Genomic DNA, 17,396 nt, shown 5'->3' with positions numbered 1-17,396 from the left:
GAAAGGGAGGTATGAGCACATTGTGAATTGTTTCACAGGCAAAGATGCAGCCTGAAAAAACAAACTCTTCAAGAATAATGTTTTGTTTTGTTTTGCCCCCCAAAAAAACTTGAGATCCGGTGAGATTTAGGTTTGTAGCTTTATGGCACAACCGTTCATTCCAGTTCACAGACAAGCAGGCGTAGACCAGACAGCTAACAAACTACACGTTAGAAATGGCAGAGGAAGAGGAGTGTGACACACACACACACACACACACACACACACACACACACACACACACACACACACACACACACACACACACACACACACACACACACACACACACACACACACACACAGCAGTACATTTTTTCCAGCAGAATCCATTTTGGAGCTTATAAAAAAAAAAAAAAATCTCTCAAACTATGAAGAGGCAACACTCCGTATCCCAACACTCCCATACCGCCACGAAGAGCACGACAACAGCTGAACCTGCACTTGGATTAACAGAAAAGAAAAGAAAAGAAAAGAAAAGAAAAGAAAAGAAAAGAAAAGAAAAGAAAAGAAAAGAAAAGAAAAGAAAAGAAAAGAAAAGAAAAGAAAAGAAAAAAACGCCCCAACGAACAACTTGATGCAGGGTTCTGTGAATTAAAAAGTCATCATCGTTTCGTCTCACTCGTAACACATCATCTTGACTTAAAAACAACGTGCGCCTTAAAAATGAAAAGTACCATTGCAAAAGATGAATTAAAAAAATAAAAATAAAAAAAGGAAGAGAACTGATTGAATGTTGTTTGTGCTGCTTCTTTGAACTATCGACTGTTCTCGGGCAGACACGCAAACAGATTTAGGTCAAATTAAACAGCTGGTTTTAAACCCCGCTCCAGTGACCTCTAAACATCACTGAAAGTCAATTTAAAAAAAAAAAAAAAAAAGTACTCCATTAGAGAAACAAAGAACTGGTTTAATGCTGATCGCCCGTACAAAGCAGTAATCCATCAGTCTGAATGTGAACGTGTACGATGGTACCAGGTACTGCTCCGCTTTACAAAAGCCTTTACCCACCGCATGTAAAAAGAAACAAATATGGGAGGGGCGAGGGGGGTATCAGTCAGTAGAGGGAGCTTTTTAAAGTTCATTCACACAAAGGTTGAGATCAGTTCACTGTCAATGAGTGAGTTTACATGCACTACGAGAACCCGGCTTTGAGTCGTGTTCTGGTTTTGATCAGATTCAGGATGTGGCATTTACATGGCACACGAGAAACATGGTTATTCATATCGCTGTGTACACGATCATAACAGTATTGAGGTTTCTGATCTTGCCTTCATTTCTCAGCCACTGTGTTCTTTACTGAAACCTGAATAAGGTATTTGCATGTATCCACAGTATCCTGGTTTCTATCAGCGTACTCCAACAAGCATATCCAGGTTTGAAAAAAAAAAAAACCAGGATGAGATGTTTAAATGTGTTCCGCATATGTAATCATACTCCAAAAATCCAATCATAGCCAGGATACTAATGCACATGTAAACTAGCTCAATGCTGTTCGCCATTATTTAGTGAAAGCTAAAATAGGAAAAAACAAATACTTATTGCATAAAAACATCTGGCAGCTTTCAACCACTTCTGAGCTCATCGATGATGCCGCTGTCGGACAGTCTGACCCCCTGTTCGTTTCTTTCTGTCTTAATGACCTGTGCAAAGAAAGCGAGAAATGTTTGGGTTGCATAAAGAGGATCGATGCATGCTCAGAGTCATCCTGGTCGGGGGGGTGGGGGGGGGGTGGGCCGTTGCTGTCGGTGTCTGGCTCAAGGACACTTCAGCAGCAGGGACCCCGCTGCAGGTTGGATTTTGAAACGGTCTGAATTTGAAAGAAATGAACTGACCTCAGCCTTGTTTAGATTGTAACTCGGGGCGGCCGGGTGTCTACTGGGGCCTCTCAATACGAGACCGTCTTTACCGTCTCGTGTCGAATGTATTGTGATGTGATAAAAACGTCTGCCAGATAACTGATGGTTGTGACCGTGAGAGGTCCCCCCCGGTAAACACTGGCCCTGAGGATTGTAAACCGTGTTCTTCGCCACACCAAACGATCGGCCACTTGTGTGTCTGCAAGCTCAAAAGCACAGCACAAAGCAGGATAAAGTATCCAACCTGCCACAGCATCGAACGAGAGGCGAGACACAAAAGTGCTTTCGGTTGTCCGTCTGTCAGTCTGTGCTGTCAGAAGCTTTGACTCAGAAAGCTGAGAAAGATAAAAAATAAAAATAAAAATAAAAAAAAACAAGTACAATAAATTAAAATCACTGATTTTTTTTTTTTTTTTTTTTTCCCCCACGAAAAGCAAAAGAAATAAAGAAGTAGTTAGAAGAAGAGGAATCACACTACTTTACTACCTAAGATTTAATCAGGAAAGCATGAAGCTCTAGACTCGTACAAACGAAACATACGACTTTTTTTGTTTTTTGTTCAGTGGACAGGGTTTGACACAAACTAGAACACAATAAATACTCTTTCTGAGGAACAAAAGATACGTTTGTTTTTTTTCTCTGTATCAGCTAAAAGGACACTAAAAAAAAAGGCAGGTCCGTCTGGCAGACTCGCTCAGAAGGGGTCAGGGCATCCCTTTGGGTAAAAAAAGAGGGGTGGGGGGAGCTTTCCATCCACACAGGGGCAGCCCTTCCCCTTTTGTACTTATGGCACTACAGCGATTCCCCATCCACATTTTATTCTCTCGTACTTTTTACTCTTTGTATACGTTTTTTTTTCTTTACCCTGAACGTACAATATCCCCTAATGGTACCTATTCAACACAGCTGGATATCTTTTTTTTTTTTTTTTTTTTTTTTTAAGTCGATTTCGTCCACAATTTTTCATGTTTGTTTGTCTTTTTTTTTCCATTTTTGTCAGCATAAAGTGCAACAGTGCTTTTGTTCTCTCCTCCGGCCTCCTGGCCTCCGAACCCCCGGCGACCCGCAGAGGTCAAATGTCACAGGTTAGCGGAATCTGGGTCAGGGTTCGCACTGGTCTCGCTTGTGACGCTGGTGGCGCTCGCGACACTCGGCTCCTCCACTTCCTCCTCCTCCTCCTCTTCATCCTCCTCTTCCTCCCCGTCTTCTGTCACTTCTCCCACGTCCAGCACCTCCACTTCCTCGTCGTCGTCGTCGTCCTCTTCGTCCAGCCCCTCGTCCAGCAGCTCCACCGCAGCCGCCTCGCCTTCCTCCATCGCTGCCGTCTCCTCTCTCTCCTCTCCCGCTTTCTGCTGCTCTTTATTCTCCTCCTCCCTCTCGTCGTTCACTTTTTCTCTCTGCTGGTACACGGCCGTCTTGAGCGGTCTGACCAGACCTTCCTCGTAGACTTTCAGGATGGCCTCACACACAAAGCGGTACTGGCTCTGATTCAGAGAAAGAAAAAGAAAAAAAAAAGAAGAGATTTTAGCTATTGGTTTGAAATGCTTGAGAGCAGCTGGACAGACAAATGCAGGCATCTACGTACAGGCGTTTGTATCATCATGGCCCTCTGATCTCTCATGGTCCTGACAATGTCTAGAGGATACACCGGCTGACCGCACTCCATTAGACACAATGCCGTCTCCATGGTGATCAGAACCCCTGTCCGACCAATCCCAGCACTGGAAAAGAGCAGCAGGGGGACAGGGATGGATGTTCAGTTACAAATTAAGAGCAACTTAGACAAAAGAAGGATCACAGTTGCTTCAGGTTGTCAGTCAGTTAAGAGCTGACTCTTCTGTACCTGCAATGCACAACCATTGGCTGGTCCTGTCCGGCCCGTTTTGTCCGCACCAGAGCCACAAAGTCCAGGAAATCGGTGGAGTCATCGGGAACGCCGTGGTCTGGCCAAGCCAGGTACTGAATCTGAGTCAGCTCCCTCTGTTGCTCACTCTGAACAAACACAGAGAACGGGAGAAAAAAAAAAAAAGGAAACCAATGACTTGATATGTTCTTATGGGCCTTTCAGAAAGGCTTGTGTTGGAAATAAACTGAGGGTTTTCACTATCACACAAGTCAAGACCCAAGCCATGAATGATTCTCAGATATCACTCCACTCAAAACGGGTAATTGTAGTTAATGTGGGAGACGTCCAATCGTGGTTTACTGAGCTCTGTATCCTGGAGGTGGGGACTGCACACAGCCCTGTTTGTGTAATTATGGCCTTTAAGCATGTTATGAAACAGAGTATGAATAACCAACACTGTTCTATTCTTTCCACTCCGCTGGACCTCACTGCTGTTTCATATTTTATGAAATACTGATCAAATTTTCTCTAGATTTACTACAAAATGTTCATTTAAAAAAAATCTGTAATGAAACAAGTAAACAAACACAAGTCACCCTTTATATTTTGGGAATGAAAAAAAACAACCAGGACACGGTTTATAATGTTGAGGTAATGTCGACTCAGTGATCAGAAAATAAGAGTCAGTAAGATTTAAACCTAACGGCAACAGCATGACGACGACTGCAGCACACACACACGCACACACACACACACACACACACACACACACACACACACACACACCCCCCGACAGAAGACGGCGAGCGCTGACCACTGTTTCTTGCACGACTCAAAGCCCCTGTGCTCCTCTTTAATACTGCCTCGCTGCATCGCCATGGCAACACATCTATCTCCATAGCAACAATCACAGGCAGAGGAGAATGCTAATTACCTCTTCTTATACCCATATACTTTAAAAGGTCATGCTTACATGAGGAAGTAATCAGGAAAACACAGATGGCAGGAAATGACGAACAAACAGCGGGATCGTTTTGCTGCTCCGAAGTCGTCCATAAAACGTCTTTTTAAGTTTGATTTTCTTCCGGTCGGTTACATGTCACATATATCACAGCAAGCACAAATAAAAAGCCTTCAGTTTAGAGGGTTGAAAAACACATGTTCACCACGACATGTAAGAAGACTGGAAGCTTCAAAAGGCTTCAACATCACAATAAAACAAAGTTATATTCTCCATTCCTGTTTTTCAAACTATCATCATCCCACTCTCTACTGCTCTGTGTGGTCTCTCTCTCTCTCTCTCTCTCTCTCTCCCGCTCTCTATTTCTGCAATGTGAGTGACTGGGGTGGTTGGGTAGCCATGGCAACCAGATCCCAATATGTGGCCCGCATGCGGCAGCGGGAGCCAGAAAAAGAACAGCCCACACTGGTCACTATGGCAACACACCTCCTCGGGGTCCTCGGGTAGCTCATCCTTCCTGAGACGCCGGTCCCTCTCTTTGATTGGCCCCGGAGTCTTTCTCTGCACCGCCTTCGCCCTCCTCCTTAACTGCCACTCACTTTGTCCTCTTTCTGGCTTCACTTCGATTGTCAAGTCTTTTGTTCTTCTTCTCTTTCGATCTATACGTTACTTTCTGTGTGTGTGTGTGTGTGTGTGTGTGTGTGTGTGTGTGTGTGTGTGTGTGTGTGTGTGTGTGTGTGTGTGGTTACCTGTGTGTGCAGGAGAGTCATCTCCCGGACCAGGAAGGCAGAGTTTCCCTCTTCGTTGTGGCACGTAACTGTAAAGTCTCCGTAGGTGGCGCTGCAGTCCGGGTTGGGCCAGTACTGGTGACACTTCACCTACAAACACAGAAAAGGTGTTCAGCTTATAACTAGACATTTAACTTATTTTACACGTTACAACTGTTCCTCTGAGCTCCGACGTCAGAGGTCAGGGTCTGCTCCTCTTCAGTTAGCCATCTGTTTGTTGCCATTGCATTCACAACACAGATGTATAGCATTAACAATACAAACAGTGTATCTGAAATTGTAAAGAAAAAATAAAATCCAGTGTCAAGGTAAAGAGTCGAGAATTTCCAGTCACAGGAACCAAATTGTAGATATTTTTCTCTGCACTGCAGCACTGTGTCTGTAGGCTATTTTGTTATGTAATTTGGGTATTAACCAGCTTAAGACTTGAAAATCAATAAAAGACACGAGTTGCAGAAAAGTCTGTAGCGTGTGTGACTCTACAGTATAAAAATGTCATATTTTGACAGTAGAATTACTGGATGAAGTAGACATGCATGACTCACACGGAACTAGAAACTGAGACTTTTACAAATGGTGAGATAAAGTCACAGCGATGAAGAACTCTGGTATCCAAAACTATACGACTTTTTTGTTTCTAGTCCTTGTCCTTGAAGAGCACTTTGACTTACCCGCCCTCTCTCGACCTGTGTAGTCAGCATGACCACCATGGACGAGCCCTGCTCCCAGGTCATTTGCCAGAAGTCAGGGCAGGTGTTGGGCAATGGGCCCTGGCACGCTATGTAGCGGTTTATCAGACTGGAGGCTGGAATCTCCATCTATGTAGAGAGGGACAGAGAGAAAAGGATGCAGAGGGATTACATTCACCGACTTTACAGGCTTTTAAAATTCTATTCATTGTGTGTTGTCAGCAGTGCTGCATTAAAAGGCAAAGGTTGCAGCACCACAAGGTTAAATGGAGAAAGAGTACTTTCAAATTGTGTCTTGTTCCAAATTCTTAGGATTAGGTCTGCCACAAATATTACATAGCCGCCTGATAGCGATTATTTGAGCTGACCGAAATCATTTCTCACGATCATCAAAATCAATTCCATTCATCTGTATGAAAACCGCAGGATGAAACTAACAGATGTCATATTTCCATCGTTATTTCAATGCGTTTTCCCCTCATTCGGACTGATTTTTTTTTTTTAATGAAATAATTTTGATTCGCCCCCTTCTTCTGCCGCGGTTTAATGCCACGAGTGGAGAATTAGTGCCAACAGCTGCGCTATCTCGAGACGCTGAGCATCTAATATTGTGCCGGCCGCATTAAGAGGAGCATCTATTGACACTGGAATCATGGATTCAGTTGTAAAGCTGAACACCAGAGCACCGCTGTCGGCACATTTTGGTTTTTAGCCAGATGGAAAAAGAAGAGCACAATAACTTGGAGGAGGCGATTTGTCAGATTTGCAGCAAAAAAAAGGTGGCAGTTAAAGATGCAATTTATTTGTTCCAGTGTTCAGCGCCAATAAACAGCTCTTCTTCATCATCAGGTGTATTATTTAACTACGATTCGGCTTATGTAATAATAGTAGCATTAAATTGGACAGAACAAAACAATTAAATCACAATTATTTGTATAACAATTCATCAATAACTAATATTTCATGATCAAGACAACCCTCAACACGATGAGGAGTGACCCATTATTATACGTATTTAACGATAATTCCTGGCTAACATACAAACGAGTCGTCAAATATTGTGTTATTATCTACACTTTTTGACTTCTAGCCTCACAATATATCCCAAAACTCACAGAGCAAACTGAAACAACCGAACGTCTTTTCATTTTTTAATGGCTCCTGGTCACTGTCACATTGGTAATAGACAGCAGAGTACATTCTAATAAATAATGACACTGATGAGAAAATGTATTAGTGCATATAAAGGGCTGATTAGGCTAATGAGAAGCGGAGGCCAGTGTCCTTCACGCTCACAGGCATCTTTAATTAAAACAACAGAATAAACAATAACTCGACTGAAAAATATGTTTTGAAAATCCATCATGGCTGCAGCCCTTTACAAAACTGAGTGAACCCCTATCACATCATTTCTACTGCTGTTTTTTTTTTTTTTTTTTTTTTTTTTTACTGTGAATGCTCATGTGTGGGGTTCTTCCATGTTCTGTACAGTTATAACAGGGCGGAGAGCTTTGTTTAACTCCCAAAAAGACATTAGTTACGCAAAAAGAGGTAATGTTTCCTCCAAAAAGCCCACTTTCTCCGTTTGTCACCTTCTGGTCAGACATACGAGCTGCTGTTGGCTTACACAGACAAATGCCTGGCAGACTCCTAAACATGTGAACCATTAACTCACACTGCCACTCACAAACATACCGTCTGATGTGGTTAATTCATTTTACCAGTGAGGCCAGCGCAGCGTTTCAACACGTGTTTCGACAGTGAGCAAAACAGACCGCCGACCACGCCTCCAACGAGTAAAACAACGCAGAGACACTGATGAAAAGATGAAAGACAAATATGACAAACTCACATTGATGTAATTTGCATTGATGTAGTCATCTGTGCTTTTCAGGATGACCCGCGTGGCATCATCTGTCGGGACAGAGAGAGAGAGAGAGAGAGAGAGAGACGGAGACGAAAAATGAAAAAGTGAGACAGAAGATCTGAGTGTGATGGGAGGAACAAAAGATTAATCTCAGCAGGTATTTTATCACACAGCCACGTGAGGTCACGTACAGGGAGAGATGTCTCTGTAGCGATTTTTGGAAACATTCTGAGGTAATTTGGCACACAGCATGGTCATCCCCGGCCTCTTCCTGTACAGTTGCTGTAAGAGAAGAAACACAGGAGTTCAAGTTGTGGAAGATTGTGAAACACAAACGGTTTCTTTGCCCACTATGTGCATGTAAATATGTATGAGCTTTTATTGCGCTTGTATTCACCCAACTTCACATGCATCAAGTGCATATTGAGTGTGTATTTGTATTTAACATTCCTCTTCTCAAAAAGAAAGCTGCTAAGTGATGACGATAAAGTGCAGGACGTTTTTGCAATTGAATTTCCAACAATTATGCACCAAAGTAAACCTATTAGTCAATCAAAAAACTAGCGACTCGAGCCCGTGTCCGTGTATGACCATATACTTTACGCGTGGATTCTGCTTATGCGAATGCATTTCTGTGTCTATTCTTCTCACATCAAACTGCGCCAGTATGGCTCCGCTGATCAGGCCCTCCTTCAGCGTGACCATAGAGTCCCTCAAAGCATGCTGGTCTAGCTGGGCGGGGTCCTGAGGGGACTTTTCGGGGATGTACTGAAAGTCTGGCTCCGAGTCCACCTTCTCCTCCACCACGTCGTAGATGGCTGAACAGAACAGAGAAAGATATCACAGTTTATGTGCACATGTCTGTTTATGTAGGCCAAATAAATGCTGCAACTCCCAACCAGTGCGCTGCCTTACAGCTTATCTATGTGCAAATAATGACATGCTTATATTTCAACATCGATTAATGTGAATCGACAGGCATTCAATATATTGATGCAATCTTATATCTGCTTTGATGTAAAAGAGGGGGGGGGATCTAAAAATCCCTCTTTGACCCAGTTAAAATATCAAGAATTTCTATGTTTCATCATCTTTTAAAGCCCCCCTGCCGCTCCACTGGTGCTGATTAAAGGAAAAGCTTTGGCATCGCTCTACATGGTGGATACATATAGCCAAGATGTACAGAAACCAAAATGTACAACTTCATAGACCTCATTTGCAATTACAAACACGAGTACTGAGCAGTGCAGAAGCAGAATCAAAGCTGGTGACCTGATGTGCAGCAGCACTAACTATTCACATGTTTCCACTTAGCCTAGAAAACACTTAACACATGTTTACAATCACTAAATTAAACCGAGTTGCAGCACAAAACTAGTTCTTTCATACAAATAAAATTTGTATACCCAGAAACTGCCAGAGGTGGCTATAATACAGCTTACTGAACCACCTGACAAAACTAGCTTGCTGATATGTGACAACATTTCATGTTTAAGTCGTGTGCTGATGACTCGTAGTGGACAGCGAGTTTTTTTCCGTCAAATATACGAGCCATTTATTGTTGATATGGATCAGGGTTGACGCAGTTGACCTGTCACTTAATGGAAATTTTGTGTCATAATAATGTTAACCGTTAAAGTGAATTTGTATCCGTTGTATTTGTTGTTGTTATTTGTTGCAGATCTGACCAATAGGAACAACTCACCGTTTGGTCTGACCAATAGGATGAGCTCCCCGGAGTGGCTCTCACAGCTGGCTTTGATGAACATGACCACCTGGTCGTGGGTGTGGTCCGAGATGTCCCGCCCGTTAATTAGGACCACTTGGTCGCCCTCATTAAGGCGAGGCACACACAGGTCAGCCTGAAGAGGAGGGCAGAGGGATGAAGACGAATGGACAACAACCTTCACTGCCCTGAAACCTTCACTGTGTTTAGTTGGAAAAATGTCTCGAGATGTCACGACGGTGAGACTAAGCTAGTCTTTCAAATGACTCTCAACCACTGACTTGGCTGTCACTGAGGATGGAGACTTGAAGAAAGTCATATTTCAACCAGTAAACAGAGATAAGTGGGACGTGTGAGTGAAACTTGAGCCCCGACTAGACATTCGCTGCGCTCCAAATGACTTCACTTTAAGCCACACCGCAGCTAGCCTTAAAAGGTATGTACTGTCGCATGTAGTATGTGTACAATCGGGACATACTACTCCATCATAAAAATGTGTCTTGAACTTTGACCCTCTTGAAATCCGTAGCGCAACATTTGAAGTAAAAAGGTAATGCCTCTTCTTTTTCTTCTTCTTCCTTTTGCAGACGGAGCATTAGCGCCAGCAACTCTCTGGGCGGCTCAGTCGATGTGATGTATTTGCAGCCGGGCAAAGGATGGTGGGTCAGAACAGCCAGAGTAGCACGCTGGCCTGCATACTGGCACTTTTGGCATTCTACATTTAACATACTATTTATTGGGACATACTAAATCTTTTTCTGACATACTAAATAGTACGGTAGTTTGGATATTGGAACGCAGGGATTATAGGGTCCTCAGATTTAAAACATCATGAGGTTACCATGTTTTTCATTTGAAATGGTGAGTTGCAGCTTCACCCCAGTTAATACACACACACACACACACACACACACACACACACACACACACACACACACACACACACACACACACACACACACACACACACACACACACACACACACACACACACACACACACACACACACACACGAGGTGGTTGTGGACTTACTGACGTTCCCGGAGCCACTCTAGAAACGATGATAGGCATCTTCTGGTCAGCTCCACCCTGGAGACACACGGACATATGTTAAAAGAAAAATGCCTTTCACAAACATCCCCTTTCAGGCAAGGGGTGTGGATGTGTCGTGGCGCATACAGATGATGGCATAAAAAAGTTAGAAGAAGGACAGTTAGACGTAGAGGAGATCCAAGGAGGCTTAAAGTTAGAAAGGCCGTGAACGGACTTTTCGCTCCAGCGTGATCAGGTCTCACCTTGACATTGAAGCCGAAACGTCCGTGTTCATCAGGCCTCATTTTGATCAGGACCAGATTATCATGAGGGACGACTCCATTCAACTGAAAGAGCACATTTCAAAACAGACACATCAAATGTCCATCTTGCTGTCCTCTCCTGTATATCATCCTACAAATTCATCCTGTACATCATCTTCTCGGAGCAAATTCAAAAACTGAAACGGGTCAGGGTTCTTCGGCTGCGACTCCTGTGTGCCTGTGACTCTAACACTGCTTAATAATATATACTTGACAGGTGGGTCAACAAAAAAAGGTACAGGCATACTCTTCTGTTACATTCACTGTACATTTGCATCTGATTAGAATTTGAACTAAACATCAAAAATATCATTGTCATCAAGACAAAGAGCTTCAGTGATACATTTGTGGCCACAAGGGGGCAGAAAAAACATGAAACTTTATAGTTTTATAAACACAAAATTATTTCATTTCACATCCAGCAGATATGAAATCATTTTATTAACTTTGTGTATTTGACAACCTGAAGACTGTAGGTCTAACCTTTACTTGACCTTTTGGGCTTTTTAAAAACAACAATATATTTAATACTTTGGAGCCAAAACAATCAGCTCAAAGAGTCTAAACCGCTCTAACACCGATTAGTTTTGTACAATGTTAACGTCAAAACGATTGAAATATAAACATGTGGTGTTTTTAGAAGCTCAACCATCATGCTCAGGTGAACACAAAGAAACATCTCAAAGAATATTCCTAAAATGAAAAACGAGCTATCATTAAAACGATAAATATTCATATAGTTATCAAAATGTCTAAAAGAGGAAAGAAAGGGAGGAAAAACCAAACTGCAGAACATAAAACTATTTTGTCAGATGAATCCACCAAAATTACTTCAATAGTAAAAAGTAAACAGTGAAGGCTTCTTAAATTTTAATTTAGTTTCATGGCAACTGTCACGGTCACAGTTTGTCAATTTTGATTAGTTGCCCAGCTTCAATAGAGCAAGTCTTGTCTAATATGATTTGGCCAAAGGGAAGACTACGGTTGCCGTTTTTAACAATGAAAAACTGTCTCTGCAAAACTCCTTAAAATTTTTAAATGAGCAATTTCAAGGATATTGTAGCGACTTTTAACATGTTCTAAAATGCTTTATGAAACCGGGCGTTCTACATAATGACTATTTGTATTGTCACACTGACCGTGGTCTTGTCAGCATTGACGGGAACATCATACATCTCGTTGAGGTGGTTGTCCAGGAGGCTCTGCTGGGAGTGGGCCTGGATGATCTGGCTCAGGGTCTTCCTGCTCAGCTGCTTGGGGGGCAGAGCTGGAGGTAGGCCATCTACCCCTTCTGGAGACCTGGAGGGGGGGGGACACAGAGACAGAGAGAAAGACAGAGACAGAGAGAGAGGAGGAGGTTAGGGGACGGAAGTAGAAATAAAAAGAAAGAGATGAACATTAGGGAGGAAAGATAAGACTATTACAGTCTGGATTTGACAAAACTATTTTGGACTGGCGGTCTGAACAAGGCCGCAGACATAATGAGAATAAAACAAAGTACATCTTCACAATTCTTATTGCAAAGTCTTCATAATTTCCTAACTCAATCTTTAGCAGCATTAACTCATGATAGAGAAAAGGTATTTTATACATGGTTGGAAACCAAAGCCACAAACATTCAGCTACAATAAATACACAACTAATTATCTCGTTAAAAGGTCTTCCTATTTGTAGAAGGGGTGGACTGAAGGGGAAAAAAAGAGAGACAAATAGAGAAAAACAGATAAAGGGGAATGAGAGAGAAAGAGACAGAGAGGCTTAATAGCACTGTGTTAGTCACAATGCATTAACCTCAATAAAAGGGCTGCAAGAGGAAGGAAAACACCCCATTCCATCATCCAGACAATAAAAGGCAGTCAGCGTGTACGGTGGAACAACACAGTCGGTCAGGTGAGGCTTTCAGCAGCATCATGGCTCGCTCTCTGGTGGGTAAAAGCCACTCATTTCACTCTACGTCTGTGTTTGTGTGTTTGTGTGTGTTTGTGTGTGTGTGTGTGTGTGTGTGTGTGTCTAAGATTGCGCCCAGGCACTCCTCAGGGGCGGCAGCACCAGTCAAAGAGCATTTCCTTTGTTTTGCCTGCTGCTACTGGTGTCACTTAGTGTCTTAAACACACACGCGCCAACTAACATTTATTATGGGTCAGAACCAGGTCAGGCTCTCAGAAGGAGGGCGGCGAACTGCAGGCCTGAGCCGAGACTGCACATCCTCTTCTGTTACTGTATTGCCTCAGCACGACAGGAGACAACTGTAATGGATACGCAGACGTCTTCATACCGTACCACAACTTAGGCACAGCCCGGGGATAAGGAGATTTAAACACGGGGCATGACTAAGCCCTGCTGTTTAGTTTTCCTTCTGTCAAATGTTTATCCAAATCCTAATTGTCTTCTTTCGCTAATGAAATTTATAAGCTAGAACTAAATGACTGTGTGGGTACACGGCAGGTGTAACACATGCTGCTATAAAACCACCAAAAGATAGATTTAAAAAAAAAAAAAAAAACTCTTTCCGTGCAAACCCACTTATTTTCCAAAACCACCCTTAGATTTGTATCTGTGAAGAAATAGGTCTGATTACAGCCTACAAAGTAAAGTGTCATAACATACCATACAGTCGCATGCAATGTTGTGTTACAATATACTGTATAATTGCACCTTTTTGTTCAGCATTTTAAAAACCATTACTGTAAAGTACCGCGGTTAGCTTAACAGGTCATTTTCACTTTACGCAAAACTAAAAGCAGAACATTATAGAGAGTTTCCAAGGGTTATAAAGGTTTGTTGCACCGAGTGTGTGTGGAACTGAGTGTATAGCTGCTGCCCTGCAGGAGAGACAGCAGATTCTAATTAAGGCTCGGAGACACAGCCCCGAAATAATATGATATTTAAGGGTATTTAAGGGCGGTTTTTCTGAGGACTTTAGTTCGTAAACAACAGTAACTGGATTGTTCTTCAGATTAAATACAGCCACTTCCAGTCATGTTTGTTGTTGCTTTGCTTAAGTTACACACCTATTGTATGTCATTATATCAACAAGTAGGAATATAACAATTATCACAATAGTTTTCTTTTCTTTTCTTTTCTGTTTTTTTTTTTTTTTTATCATATATTGAACATTATACCACTATTATTTTGGATAATACAATAAGGAACATCCATAATTGTTTTTTATTTTAACTTGAGAAAAATCAAGAAAAGTCAAGAATACTGCTGTCACTGTAGTTCTACCTTTAATAATAGGGATGGGCAATTCTTACCAACGAAGAGAGGCAGAATTCTAAGTATTTGGTGACAGGAAGTAGTTATAGATATCTCCTCAAAACCAAAGTGTAAACAGGTGTGGGACCAAAGTAGACAACAACATGGGGTCGGTGGAGGAGCCGATTCAGAGCCAACTTTGTTTCTTTTGACAATAATCTACTTTTCTAAATTGTAACCATGAAACTATTTTCTGAATATTTGCTGCCCAAAAGTAACATGTGAGCTTCGGAAGGCCCTCCGTAGTGAACTCATTTAAGTCTCTGAAGGATTTCTTTTCTCGTCCTTGGGTTTTTCGTGGCAGCAAATAAAGGATAAACCACATCTCCTCTATAAACTGGAAACAGGATTTAGGGACGGAAGCTGGGAGATTGTGAAAACCAAACTGATACAACAGTTCATTAATTTTCACCAGTTTCCTTCTGCCTGACATGGTGTGTTTGAATCCTGTCAAACTGAGCCATCATGCAAACAGCACACTTTCCTCTCATTGATTGTAACACTACAGCAAATAGTTGTTGTGCTACAAGCTGAATGATGTCAATAATTGTCTGTGCAATAACAACATTAATGCATAAGCAGAACGAGTGTCCTTAATTTCTGGGTGCGCAGTTATGACAGAGGAAGGATGTTGAAAAGACTCCTGATTATCTAACATACATGTTTTTGTAGTTTTGCTTGAAACTTAATTGTTGATCAGAATCTTTTAAGAATTATTTAAGGATAAAATGCAATATTTTGAAAACGTAAACTTAAGGAAAATATTACAGACTAGCATGAAATAAACAACACTTACAGTTAATAAAGTAACATGCATGGATAATGTGTGTTTGAGAAAGAAAGAGCAGGTGATTATGTCATCTTTTGGCTATGTAACAGAGCGATGAGCCACTAACTTGGCATGTTTTTGTCTGTGTGCGTATGTGTGTGTGTGTGCGTGTGTGTGTGTGTGTGTGTGTGTGTGTGTGTGTGTGTGTGTGTGTGTGTGTGTGTGTGTGTGTGTGTGTGTGTGTGTGTGTGTGTGTTTGCGTGTAGCTTTGTAGGCACAGGAACTACCACTCACTCACTCACACTGTATAAACAGAACATTTCAGGCTTTCAAGCAACAATGTCGAACTTTATAATCAAAGGACCAGAAATGTCATATGCAGAGGATACTCAGAAAACACAAATATACACAAACTAATTCCTAGTTCAGCCCTGTTGCGCAACATCTCCGCCCTGCAACCCGCTATAAACACATTTAATGGGCTGTTTTTCAAAGGGTTCATTTTTCCAATGGTGCCGACTAAATGACACTGGTAGAGGGTGTGAACTGTTGGAAGAAGCCGCAGACACCGACAGCCATAAAAAAAAAAAAAAAAAAAAAAAAACAGTCAAATCAGCAGTACAGTCAAAGAGCAAGACTAACGCTGATGAGTAAAATGCAACTTCTAAATTAAAGGCTGGGTTGTTTTTTTGGGGGGAGGAGCGTACTATTTATGAAGCAGTTAAATTATGATCTAAACCAAAGCTCCGCCGCTGAGTCAAGAGCTGATGTTTTTCCCAAAGAGAAGGAGCTTTAAAGAACGTGGGTGGGATGGGCATCAAAAAACAAGAATACAAAGGGAGAAAGGAGAAAAAGAAAGTAGAGATGTAATGGTGAGAATAATGGTAACATAACGTGTCACAGAAGATCCTAATTTCATCACACTTCTAGATGGGGTGAGACTTACGGAGTGGAGTCCAGGCTGATGCTGTTGGCCTGCGTGGACGATGCCGACTTGTGATTGGAGGAGAAGACAGGTAGGCTGGGTGAGGCGTGGATCACATGATCAACCAGGTGGCCAACCGACGACGGGCGTAGTCGCGTGCCCTCTTGTACAAACAGCGAGTTCCTGACAAATACAAGAGACATGTTGTTGAAGGGTTCAGAAGGAAACATGATGGAAATGCGTTTTTGGTTTCGGGTACTAAAGTATCGGACAGCTGACATCCAAGGAAAACTCAGGACTGCACTTTTGTTTAGTTGTTGTTTGATCAGAAATGTTCCAAATTTTGCCAATTTTAGATATTTTTTTTAAGATTGAATACACTTTTTAAAGTTAACTGTTTGTAAAGCTAAATAATATCTCTGTATAATTTGGTACTCTGACATCGTACAAGCACTAACACTGAGTAAAGGCAAGGGAACAACTTTTCTATTAACATAAAATAAACTTTCCTGTGTAAGATTTTTCAAACAATTTTTCAAAACAAATCTAAGTGGAACTCACTGATTGGGCGTGCCGGGTGGGGAGCGAGTGGGCAGGCTCTGAGTCTCCAGCCTCTCATCTGATAGGCTGTTCCTGCTGACCGACTCCCAGTCTGTTCCATCCACCAACTTCCTGGCCAATGGCTTGCTGGGTGACCTGCTTAGACCGAGACACAAATTCATTTGTGCCAAATTGAAAACAATAGTAATTATACACGGAGTTTCTCTACTCTTACAAGCATCTAATGTCTACATTCAACTATTTAAAAAGTCACGTCTATTACCTGGCAAATACTCTGTCCTTGATGCCTTTCTCCTTTCCATACTGCACAGACTGCACCTCCGTCCGCCCGCTGCAGACAGAAGCAACATAAACAGTCAGTGGACTGACTTTAAAAAAAAAAAAAGTTGCTTAAGTGAAACAATTCTTGGGTTTAGCAAGGTTTTAAAAACTGATAATCAAATCTACGTTTACTTTCCCTGTTTTCTAAAAAAAATATGTGATATGTGGTTATCACATGACAACAATAATACACTATAATAAGAGCTACTTCAGTGGTTTTAGTTCCTCAAATATTCCTGGAAAATTCTGCCTTAAAACAAACTGAATCAAGATGACATCAGCGGTCAACCAGCAACTAACAAGTGCAACATATTTTATCCTCTGAAACACTAATAACATGTTAACAGCACAAAGTCTAATTCAAATAACTATTGGAAATTCTTTAAATATCAAGCGCAAGCACACACACACACACACACACACACACACAC

The 17,396-nt window shown here is 41.9% G+C and overlaps 1 protein-coding gene across 3 annotated transcripts in view; it reads right to left on the bottom strand.

The window, feature by feature from the left end:
* Nucleotides 1-917: 917 nt before the first annotated feature.
* The window catches only part of ptpn4a (protein tyrosine phosphatase non-receptor type 4a), a 68,904-nt gene continuing 52,425 nt past the window's right edge, over nucleotides 918-17,396 (bottom strand). For 2 of the 3 annotated variants that reach the window (XM_069698900.1, XM_069698898.1), the window contains exons 13-27: nucleotides 16,907-16,975; nucleotides 16,645-16,782; nucleotides 16,105-16,266; nucleotides 12,271-12,430; nucleotides 11,072-11,155; nucleotides 10,809-10,865; nucleotides 9,755-9,911; nucleotides 8,701-8,867; nucleotides 8,241-8,331; nucleotides 8,035-8,096; nucleotides 6,165-6,311; nucleotides 5,455-5,583; nucleotides 3,742-3,890; nucleotides 3,484-3,619; nucleotides 918-3,382 (exon numbers count right to left, since the gene is read on the bottom strand). In XM_069698900.1, the coding sequence (XP_069555001.1) occupies nucleotides 2,978-3,382; nucleotides 3,484-3,619; nucleotides 3,742-3,890; nucleotides 5,455-5,583; nucleotides 6,165-6,311; nucleotides 8,035-8,096; nucleotides 8,241-8,331; nucleotides 8,701-8,867; nucleotides 9,755-9,911; nucleotides 10,809-10,865; nucleotides 11,072-11,155; nucleotides 12,271-12,430; nucleotides 16,105-16,266; nucleotides 16,645-16,782; nucleotides 16,907-16,975 (2,113 nt within the window). In that variant the 3' untranslated portion in view covers nucleotides 918-2,977. The remainder of the gene's footprint in view (nucleotides 3,383-3,483; nucleotides 3,620-3,741; nucleotides 3,891-5,454; nucleotides 5,584-6,164; nucleotides 6,312-8,034; nucleotides 8,097-8,240; nucleotides 8,332-8,700; nucleotides 8,868-9,754; nucleotides 9,912-10,808; nucleotides 10,866-11,071; nucleotides 11,156-12,270; nucleotides 12,431-16,104; nucleotides 16,267-16,644; nucleotides 16,783-16,906; nucleotides 16,976-17,396) is intronic. The other variant, XM_069698899.1, reaches the window with a different exon arrangement.

This window comes from Brachyistius frenatus, unplaced genomic scaffold, assembly GCF_029030835.1.
Source record: "Brachyistius frenatus isolate BFR_SWC_R1_liver_20210118 unplaced genomic scaffold, ASM2903083v1 Contig_28, whole genome shotgun sequence".
NCBI classification, from domain to species: Eukaryota; Metazoa; Chordata; class Actinopteri; family Embiotocidae; genus Brachyistius; species Brachyistius frenatus.
Note: the sequence above shows the minus strand (reverse complement) of the source record. Positions and strands in the feature narration are given on the sequence as shown.